The 11223-nt window shown below is 36.0% G+C and overlaps 1 protein-coding gene and 1 long non-coding RNA gene across 4 annotated transcripts in view; both read left to right on the top strand.

The window, feature by feature from the left end:
- Positions 1 to 439: 439 nt before the first annotated feature.
- LOC113042803 (GTPase IMAP family member 5) overlaps positions 440 to 11223 on the top strand; it is a 38859-nt gene continuing 28075 nt past the window's right edge. The window contains exons 1-2 of the mRNA XM_026201804.1: positions 440 to 710; positions 816 to 902. Coding sequence (XP_026057589.1) covers positions 830 to 902 — 73 coding nt within the window. The 5' untranslated portion in view covers positions 440 to 710; positions 816 to 829. The remainder of the gene's footprint in view (positions 711 to 815; positions 903 to 11223) is intronic.
- LOC113043016 (uncharacterized) lies at positions 7110 to 8700 on the top strand. 3 transcript variants are annotated; one of them, XR_003275656.1, is made up of 5 exons: positions 7110 to 7349; positions 7765 to 7818; positions 7968 to 8085; positions 8196 to 8260; positions 8492 to 8700. It is a non-coding gene; the product is annotated as an uncharacterized LOC113043016 (long non-coding RNA). The 3 variants fall into 3 exon arrangements; XR_003275654.1 differs by lacking the exon at positions 7110 to 7349 and having other exon boundaries at positions 7370 to 7818; XR_003275655.1 differs by lacking the exons at positions 7110 to 7349; positions 7968 to 8085 and having other exon boundaries at positions 7370 to 7818.

Below are 11223 nucleotides of genomic sequence, written 5' to 3'. Positions count from 1 at the left end.
CTATTTACATCAAAGTAAATAAAAAAAATGCAAAAAAAAAAAAGGTTATTACACTTTATTACAATAAAACAATGATTAATTACATTACTTCTTTAAACCATTTTAAAAAAACGTCCACATTCATAATGTTTTAGTAATATCCCCACCTTTCTGCCATAATACCGTAATTTGAGTTTTTGTCATTACACTTAATCCTTTCTAAATGTTAGTAATTTGTGGATTTAAACCGGATCATTTCTACACACTGTTTCTCCTGTTTTACATGTTAGGGGTGTTGAGAACCTCAGCACTGTTTCATCTGGTTTTAAGCTCGTATGAATCAGTAGTTTGTGGGTTTCTATTGGAGAACTCATCTCAGTTGCTTCACTCTGGAGCTCACCGCTCTGTTTATGACGGTCACGTGATGAACAGCGGTCAGTATTTACTCTGAGCTCGCGCTGCGCTTTCTTCCGGTTTCGTTGTGCGGTTTCGTTCCGCTTTTGTCGTTTTAATGCTTCTCATACACAACACAGATGGCACCCGTTCGATCGCTAACACACTTAAGTCTCACTAAAACAAAGGAAATGAAACTTGAAATATGCGACCTACAAGAAACAGTCTTGTTTACTATCTTCTCTGACATCGAATGCAGACTTGTGGAGCATAGTTGTTTTACCAAAACAACAGAAAGGACAGGGTTACACTTAAAGCGTTTCATAAACTAACTGTTTGTAAGTAAAACCTTATGCACATTCTAAACTGACTGGCTGTAAGTAAAATCTTATTTATATTCTTTGTGGATAGGCTAACTTGAGTAACAGTCTACATTTATTTGGCTTTAGGTTGTACAATGAAATTGACCAACACAAAACCCGTCTCGCTCTTCACACTGATTCTGCTATTTCACACTGTCCAAGCAGAAGGTAATGCACCTGCTCATTAATATCAGTATTTTGGATTGGCTTGTTTTTAAAGAACACCTTTAAGAATTTGTTCTGTCTTTGCATGATGGTTTTTAAACATTATTTCAGCTTCTCATGATGACATTGATGAAGTGAGGATCCTGGTTGTGGGAGTCAGAGGTCAGTCCAGATTCAGTGCTGCAGATCTTCTGTCAGGAAGGAAAGACGGAGGACAGGAGGACAGAGAGATTGTAAAGACTCCAGTAATTACAGACGGGGCTCGTAGAATGATGCTGGTCACTGGACCAAACCTCTGTGAGGAGGACGCAGCGAGACAGACCTTCACAACAGCGCTGTTTCTCTCGTCTCCTGGACCTCACGCCGTTTTAATGCTCCTGAATCTGGAAGATCAACAATCACAACAGTGTGATATTGAGAAACGAGCCCAGGAGCTGCTGGGAGCAGAAGTCCTGCAGTACTGCATTGTTCTTCTGCTCCAAAACCACCGTGAACCTTTGACAGGAGCGTCCAGAGGGATTGCTGAAGAAATGATCAACGCATGTGGAGGAAGATTTCACATCATAAGAGACTCTGAACCAAAACCTGCTCAAAGAGCAACTCTTATAGCAGAAATAGACAAGTTAGTTCAGCTCAATGATCACAGATTTCACTCAGTATTGAGACAAAAGTTAGAAACAGAAGAAACCATTCAAGATGTGCATGAAGAAAATCAAATGCTTTCTGAAAAGCATGACAATTCAGCAACTGCACGATGGATTTTACTCATTTTACTGAACACTGCCTTCATTTTCACTAAAATAACACGTGAACATTTTCATTTCGCGGAAATGTTATTTGTGCTTGTCAGTTTCATGGTCACTATAAGAAATATCCTCAATCCAGAAGTTGCTGTTCCTTTAAATTTGATCCTATCCTCTACTTTCACAGTAGCTGCTGCATATCATGACTTTGTCAATTCACGACGTGGACACCGAATCATAATGTTTTTAGTCATGATCTTCACATTTCCCAGTATAGTGTTTATAGCAGGTCTAGGGCTGACTGTAGGAACAGCTCTCAGTGTACGGACGTGGTCAGATGTGCTCATAGCGTGCCATGCTGCTCCCGGAGTCACATTCGGGGCTCATTTATACACTATTTACTCCATTATACCAGATCAAATGCAGACTCGGACAACCCTGGTGTTTGCTTTCAAGTTATTCGTGTTTTGTTTTGTTGGAGTGATGCTCTCAATGGGGTTTGTGACAGTTTTTTCTCTGTTCGGTGTGGAGAGGACAATATTTCTGCTAATATTAGGATTTGCAAAAGCGTTTTTCCATTTAAAGGGTGATGCGGTGAAATTTGTAGTTTTTTTCCTGATTTTTCCATGCTGTTGTGTATTAATTAGTTCTTTAATTTCATTTTTATGCCGTTTATTATTTCATTATATTTTCACAGTAATTTGTAGCTGATAATATTGACTAAATCAAAAGACCCTAACAGATTTTGGATCATAAGTTAATGCAGATTTTTTTATTTTAATCAAATAAAAAAAAAAACATCAACACTATTTTATTTTATTATTTATTTCAAACACGTATTGATGTTTCTTCAACGATGGGTACTTTTGGCCCTGTGTGCTTTCAGGAAATAATCTCTCTTACAACATAGTTTTATTTCACTTGTATACTAACGAGGGTTTAACATCGGGTGAGATATCAGGAAAAACATTTATTGCACATTTTTAATGATGTATTAAGTTTATCAGTGTTATGTGGTGAATGTTTTTTTTTTTAGTGAAATAAAATAATTTTCATATTTTGAATTTTATGTAAGAAAATACACAAAATGAAAAACATACTTTATACATAATTTTGTATAAATAAAACACACATTTCTGAATTCTGCTGTTATGCTTGCATTATATGCATTAAAAATATATATATTTTTATAATTTTTAATAGTCACTCTTTGTTTAGATCTCATTTACTTGCTAAACCAAATGTCTCAAACAAACTCCCGACTTACTGTAATGGGGAATGACTATTAATCAATTACCATTTGAATCTTAATTCTTGAAGATTTTACTTTAGAACAGCTGCTGTCATCTATTAAAGCATCCATGAACAAATGAACAAAGACAATCACTGTAAGAGTCTTCAACCGCTCATATAAAGACATCTGCTAAATGTGCACTTACTTGCTCTGCAGACGAAACAATGCAGTTTTGCTTGAAATAACTCAAATAACGCTGATGTTGTGATTGATTTTAACCAGCAGTGCAGATCAGATGTTCTCAACTGGAGATTAAACTGTACAAATAAAACTGACAGTATGAAACATGCAAATTGTACTTAAAGGGGGGGTGAAATGTTTTCACTCAATATCCTGTTAATCTTGAGTACCTATAGAGTAGTACTGCATCCTTCATAACTCCAAAAAGTCTTTATTTTTATTATATTTATAAGAGAAAGATAGTCTGTACCGATTTTTCCCGGAAAAACACGACCGGCTGGAGGCGTGACGTGTGGGCGGAGCTAAAGAATCACGAGCGCCAGTAGGCTTTTGTGTTGAGAGCGTTTGGAAGCTGTGACACAGATCCAGAGGCTGAAATTTAACAAGAGCAGCATCAGCAAAGGCGTCTCTATGTGGTATGTACTGAAACTGTATATATTTGCTTAGCGGTTTTGGAAAATGACTAAGTTCCACTTTATGTCGTCTTTTTTTTTTTTTTTTTAAGGTGTACATGTGGAAAGTGCAGTTTGATGACAACATCGCATGTTGTTTACTTGATGTGCTTACGCGCTGATAGCTAAGTTAACAACACAGAGATATTTGAAGCAGTTTTACTCACCGCATGTGGTTCCAACACACAATCGTGACCCTTTTCCGTTGGGACTGCATTATCCTTAAGAAATAAACGATGTGCAATCCGAAATGCAGGGAACAAACAAAAACACTTGCACAACTCCGTCGATGCTCTGTAAAAATAAACTCCATCCACTGGTCCCTTAATGCTGTTTCTCTTTTGGTAATCTGTGCAGGTTTGTCTTGCCCTGGCAACCAAAAACACACTTGTTTTGTGACTTTTCGCGACGCTCTCGCTCTGATCAGGCTGTGCTCAGCCTCTCAGTGCTCTGCTATACGGGAGCGCGCGCGCACTTAGGACCCATATAAGGAAATTCCGCTCCATCTAACGTCACACAGAGCCATACTCGAAAAAAACTTTCCGAAATTTGTGACAAACCGGAAGAGGTTTTTTTGGAACAAAAATACTCCTTCAAACGTACAACTTAATTTTTGAAACTTTGTCCATGTTTAGCATGGGAATCCAACTCTTTAACAGTGTAAAAAAACTCAGTATGCATGAAATAGCATTTCACCCCCCCTTTAAATATAATTTGTTCATCAGTGTCATATCAAAACCATAGAGAGTAAAAGAAATGGACACAGCGACCCCATTGGAACTCTATTGAGACAAATGAAGCCCAGTTTTAGCGTTTTTTAGCACTTCCGTTTCTGACGCGCAGACTCAAACGAAGCTTGACGACGTCAGCAACCTGTCTGACAGATGTAAATCTTCTAAGTGGCTGTGTGTGCAAACTGCCATCGTTAATCTTGCAGAGACGGCGAGCTTGAGCGGGGAGTTCTTTGGCGTGAGTGAGCAGGAGTAAGTATTCTGATTAATTATTTTGTATAGTATTTTAAAATGTAACGCCAGTACGCCATATTAAGTTAATTGCCTGCGAGCTTCTCCTCCTGTCTGTACGGTAATGCGACAGAGAGACGAGTGGTTATGACGCAATCGTTAGCCTATTTTTTACAAAAACTGTTTATACGGGGCCATAATGTAACATAGAAGGTAATGGAGCCCTTTATACATTGTTGTGTATCTTTAGAAATAAATAATGGACAAACAGAGTCTTTAAACGCCTCAGATGTAAAGTTATTCGCTGTCAAAGTGACGCCAAAATGAATGGGAGTCAATGGGAATGCTAACGCAAGTGAAGTTCTGCTAAAAGATGGCAGCCCCCACCCGACTTCAACTTCCGGTCGAGTTCCTTGCCCCTTGATCAAAACTCACGAATTCTCCTCCATCAACAGAGCTGATCAAAACGATGCTGAGCATTCAGTGTCTTTAAAGAATAAACCTGGATTCATTTTACTTCTGCAAGCTTTAAATAAAATTGCAAAGCCACTCTCTTTCTTCTAAGAGTATTTTAATTATGTTCTACAAAACCATTCATGTCTAATAACTTAAGTATTTCTCATTTCTCAACTATGTTTTCCAGTGTTGGGCAAGTTACTTTTAAAAAGTAATTAGTTACAGTTACTAGTTACTTCTTCCAAAAAGTAACTAAATTAGTAACTCAGTTACAAATTTTTAAAGTAACTAGTTACTTAAGAAAGTAACTATTGCGTTACTTTCAAGTAAAATTAAATTTTAAATGCTCAAACGTGACCCCACCTCTACCCCTCTTTAAAGGAACTTAAAATACATGTGCATGTTCAATTATTTATGATAAATCTGAATATTATAATGAAATGGACACTTAATACAATACATTATTAACAGAAACATGAAACATTGTACACACATCTAAAAAAAAAAGTTGCTGTGGGACAAAGTGAGACTAGCCTCCAATCAAATGGCATGTATGTAGATATTATGTTTATATAGTGGATCAATGCAAATAACACGATAGATTTTTGGGAACTTTTGATATTTCCTTTTATTGTTTCTTTAATTTCTTGAAGGAAAAAGTAATGTATATACTTCTATTTAGAGAAGGCTACTTTTGGATTATTTGGGCTCGTCGCCATACCTGTCTCTGGTTGACTGACTGGCTTGTGTTGTTCGTTGTGTGTCCTGTCCTGTCCGATGATGGGTCGTTCGCGAATGAGCGTTAGTGATGATGGATCGACTCGTTCGCGAATGAGCTTTTGATGAGTCGTTCGCGATTCGCGAATGAGCCGACTCTAAGAGCCGGCTTTTTTAGTTGAACTTCGGGAGCTGGCTCGCATATCTGAAGAGCCAACTCTATTTTTTTCAAATTTAGACTATAGAAATTAAATAATTATGTAATAAAAATTGAAATATTATAGTCAAAGTCATTTAAAGAGCCGTTTGTGAGCCAAAGAGCCGGCTCTTTTCAGTGAGCTGAGTCAAAAGAGCCGAATTCCCATCACTACTATGCGTGCTTTCGAAACCCGCCCAACTCTACCTCTGATTGGCTTACAATGAAATTTTACTCTACCTCAGCCAATCGTCAGCATTTATGCGCTTGTCTCGTGCTCTGCCCACTAACCAAGGAAGAACAGTAAAAAAAAGTATTTGCCTCTCGCTCAGAGATCTAGTTGGTCTGATGAAAAAAAAAAAACAGCTTCATCATCAGTTATAGTAACGCGCCGCATTTTTGGCAGTAACGGTAACGGCGTTATTAAGATGAGAAGAGTAATCAATTAGATTACTCGTTACTGGAAAAAGTAATGCCGTTAGTAACGCCGTTATTTATAACGCCGTTATTCCCATCACTGATGTTTTCACTGTCAGTCAAGCATCTGTTATAGTTTCTGATGGTCTTTACATAAGTTAATGTCTGAATTAAATGCTTTCTGGGGTTTTGTTATCTTTGTAAATTATTTGGGTTTTTTTCTTTTTCAAACATATGCTCATGTTTCCTTTATTCACTGGATTTTCTGCATGCTCACGTGCATGCAATGCGTCTTTGTGTGATGATACTTATTCCTTATGTAAAGATGATTTACATTTAAGACTTAAAGCTGCAGTAGGGAACTTTTGACGCTCTAGCGGTTAATAAACAGAACTGCTTGCGTCTTGCGGAAGAACATCGTAGCCGGAACTACTTCTCTCTGTTTATGTCTATGAAGAATCACAAAGGTACTGGGTTACTCCGCCGCGGTATCCCCGAAGCAATCTAAAATAGTCCGAATATAAACATTTATTATAGGTGTACCCTAGTGATTCAGGACAAGCTAAAAACACGGTTTGGAAAATAGATTCATGGTGTACTCGCTTATTATGTTCATTTTTCTACATTTTGAACACAAACAAAGTTACGGACCGCAGCTCTGATTGGTTGTTTCTTACCAGGAGCTATGGAGTTTCTGCAAATGGCAATAAGACACTGGGAGGAGCCAGAGGAGCTTGATTTTTACACAGATTATCTGTCTCATATTCTACTGTCAGGACATAATGACAGGTTTAACAAATATGTAAAAAAATATATTTTTACAAAAGTTCCCTACAGCAGATAGATTTTTTTTTCTAGAGAAATAAGTACAAATTATTCAGAAATAACTGTTCAGCCGTTGTCAAGAAGAAAATGCATGAGGCTTGGCGTCCTCGCGCTCCTGCTGTTTGCTCGCGTGCTCGTGGAAGAGCGATATCAAATACAAAGAAGTAACGACTCCTTTCCTCAAAGAAAGAAACAACTGCGGCACAAGGTGAGTAAAGGCTTCGAAATAAATACACAGGTTTATTATTTGTATACTAATTCCTACACTGACACATTCAACTGTATGTTTTTTTATTTAATTTTTTTGTTTTAACCATTAATTTAATAGCTGCGATGATTACGAGTCTAATGCACTTTGTGGGACAAAATGGAGACCACAAACACAAGGTCACAAACAATAAATATTAGTTAGGTTTAACTTACACATGATGTTTACGTTTATTCATTGTAATTATTTTCTTCAACTTTTCTAAATTATTGTTGTCCTTTACGTTTGTTAAATAGTTACACATCCATGTTAACGTAACCTTACATGTAAAGTTAGGCTATTAGCCTATTTTTAGAGTCATTTGCACATAATGTAACGTTACATAAAACTGGTTTTGATAATTTTCTCTCCTCAGAAAATCCAGTATGACTTCTCTAAAAATCTCAAAGGATTCACAGAGCAGCACTATGTAAGTATTTAATTATTTATTTGACATTGAAATAACTGAAATGGTGTTTCAGTTTGGCCTAATCCAAAATTATATATGACTGTGTACACTGTTACACTGAACTGAATTAAACAATAAAAAACTACCCATATGTTCTTTATATTCATCAGTTAATAAAGAAATGTGGCTCTGTAGTGGACACCTGTGAGGCAGTGGACAGACAGCTGCTGATGTCTGATGCTGGCTGACAATAAACAGACCTCTCTGGATGTGCCTCATCTTTTGTAGGTGTGTAAATAAGTTTTGCAGAGACACACCAGAAACCCTTATAAAACATTCAGTTATTTATAGTTAATTAACAGTTATTTTTTTTTCTTTTCTTTTTTTATTGTTTTCAGAGTAATTCTAACATTGCCCTTCCTGTTACATGATGATCCTGCTGTCCTGGACTGTATATGATGAGGTAAGTATGAGTTTGTCCATGTGTGTATACATGTAGTGTACACACACAACTTATACACACATTGTGCACTTAATTAGCCCACAACCATTAATCAATGCACTAATATGACAAAAATAATTCCTGTGGTGTTCCTCATTTTTAAGATAATTAAAAAATACCTGTGCTAAACGAATAAATGTAAATATTTTGTTATTTAATTTTAAGTAAATCACTCTTTTTTTCAATGAACAGCCTACACATAATCTCAGAACAGCTGTGGTAATAACAGGAGACCCATTTGATGAGAGCAGCACTGCAGTCTTTCCTGATGGTGAGGAGCTTCTTGCTGATGAACCTGCCGACATGAGTTCACCTTACTATGAGTAACTGTGTTCTGTTCAAGATTATACAGAAAAGCAATTAAAAGTACACTAAAGCGCACTGTTTTTCTGCTGTATCTGTTGGCCATTCAGGAGGAGACCATGGACCATTTGCATAAGACTGATGATGCGATTCAGCGACCATCACATCGTAAATCCTCTCCATTTTTTTATATTTAGATTTTTTTTTAAATTATGTGCATTAATAACACTATACTTTGTATTACATCACATTTGTATCAAATAATAAAAAAAATAGCTAATGCAAGGGTGTTTCCAATCCAGAGTCTTTGGGAGGAATGATAAATTTGACATTGTTCTCTCTTTTGACTGCTGTTATCAGTCGCTGTCAGATTTTTTCCTTTGATTGAAAGTTGTGAAAATGCTATCTTTAGCGTTTATGTTTTGTTATTTGAGTAAATGAGAATGCAAAAATATATTTGTGATACTCTCCCATTCACTGCTCTCGAAGTTAACCCAACTATAACAACTTCCGCTGCTGAGAAACTGGTTTATTAAGCTATCTTGAGGCTTATCAATTTCTTAAAATGTCCTGTGATAATTCTTCCAATCAGTTTCCATAATTTAGAACAGGAAAGGAAATGTTACTATGAATTGCATTGTGTCTAAAATTGAATTGAATTTATTAATTTAAATTGTATCATTGTTGCAGGTATATGAAATGTTTTTTTAAAGTTCTAAGATAATTGAGTCCCATTTATTTGTTTATAATTTTACCAAGGTGTAATTTTTTTATTTTTTTTTGTTATTTGTTTATAGCAATATTAACACTGATGTGTCCATGAAATGGGATTGTGATGTGCAGTATTGACTATTTAAGGTGATTATGGATATTGTTGTTGCTTATCAATAAACTATGTTTTATATGCATTTGTTTTATTTTTTCAGTTTGTTTTTTTAAATAATTAAAAATGTCAATAGCAGGAAAAATAAATAAACCAGTGGGGGGGGGGGTGAAATTAGGGAAATGGTGCCTTGAAGCACCCCAGGTGGTTCCTGGCCATCCTAATAAAAGGGTTCCTCCAGGAACCATTGAAAGTTCCTCAGAGAACCACCCCCATTTAGAGTGGTGCCTAGAAGCTCTTCAGAGGGTTCCACCGGCGTGGCGAAGTGAAGAACCCCAAAAGGTGCCTCCAGGAACCTTTAGTTTTTACAGTGTTCTGCAGCTTTAAGAGAGAAGCAGCTCCTAAATTTTGTTTTTCATTTTGATGGTCAGAGTATTGAAAGTCATTTATTGCTGAGATATGACTGTTTTGGTGTAAAAAAAAAAAAAAAAACTTAATGACATTATAAATGACTCTTATAGTTACAATAAGAAAAAGAAAACTAAAATAAACATTAGTGATCTCACTAACCACAGATTATGGGCGGGTTTTGTTTGTTTTGTCAAGTTGAAAATAACTCGGTGACTCACTTCAGCCAATGTCACTCAGTGTCATTCACAGATGTGCTCTTATTGTGTTACATGGCTTTATTATTTTGCACCAAAATTAGGTCGTTTCTGTTTTGTATCAGTGGGGCCACACTTTCAGCAGGTTTGTGAGTGTGTTTAGTGAGATGATGACCTTAATTCTGCTAATATTAGGATTGACAATAACATTTTCATTTAAAGAATGAGATGCTAAAGTCTATATTCTGGTTAACCGTTCTTATAATGCTGTTTTTCATGTGCTTGTGTGCTCAGTGGTTCAGTCATTCTGTCAATTTTAGGGTTGATTGATAGTGAATTTTCTCAAAGTAATAATAGAAAACCTGCTCAGTTCTTACCTGTTTAATGTAGCAGTATTTTTTGGTTCATTAATGGGAATTAAACTGCATGCATTATTCTAGTTTAAGACACAAACAGCAAATAAAACACAAATGACTCATTATTATGTATTAGACGGCTGCATATATGAATATAAAACACCTAACCCTAAAAAATTTATAACAAAAGGTTTCTCAGCTGTTTTTTGTAGTATTAGGTGTCATTAATAACATACTAAAAGTTTACCAAAGTTTGACCACTATAGAAAGGTATAATTTTCAAGTAATCTTGGTGTCTAAACCCCATGTTTTCTGGGTCTGTGAATCCATTGGACTTGTCTAAATTGCACTGAAATGATTACATACTTATGGAATACATGATTTTGTGAGAATACTGTAAGGTTTTATCATTGTTTAGGGTGAACCAGAGATTTAAACAATTTAGTCTATGTCATGTAACTTGTTTTGCTAAAACACAGAATTTACATTCGATGTTAAAGTTATTGCACCCAAAAGTAACTTAAATTGGAGTTGTATAACTTTGATCATAAACAACCCTGTATTAGCCCGAACAGAGGCCTGTGTGTGAAACCTCTAATATGGTCACTCTTTTCAATTTTAATTAGGTAATTAATATGTAATGCATCCTTTATAGAGGTTTTAGAGTATAAAGGTGGCATTATACTAAACCCAACAAACCTAAATTCACAATTTTCAGCAATTCAGAAGATGGTAGAATAGAATATTAACATTTGATATTGCGTGACTCATTGTAATGTTGTTGGCAGCACAGTGTATACCATTTTGCTCAAACAAAATTCATCCTTGACTACTTAA

The sequence above is a fragment of the Carassius auratus genome, chromosome 25, assembly GCF_003368295.1.
Source record: "Carassius auratus strain Wakin chromosome 25, ASM336829v1, whole genome shotgun sequence".
Taxonomy (NCBI): Eukaryota; Metazoa; Chordata; class Actinopteri; order Cypriniformes; family Cyprinidae; genus Carassius; species Carassius auratus.
Note: the sequence above shows the minus strand (reverse complement) of the source record. Positions and strands in the feature narration are given on the sequence as shown.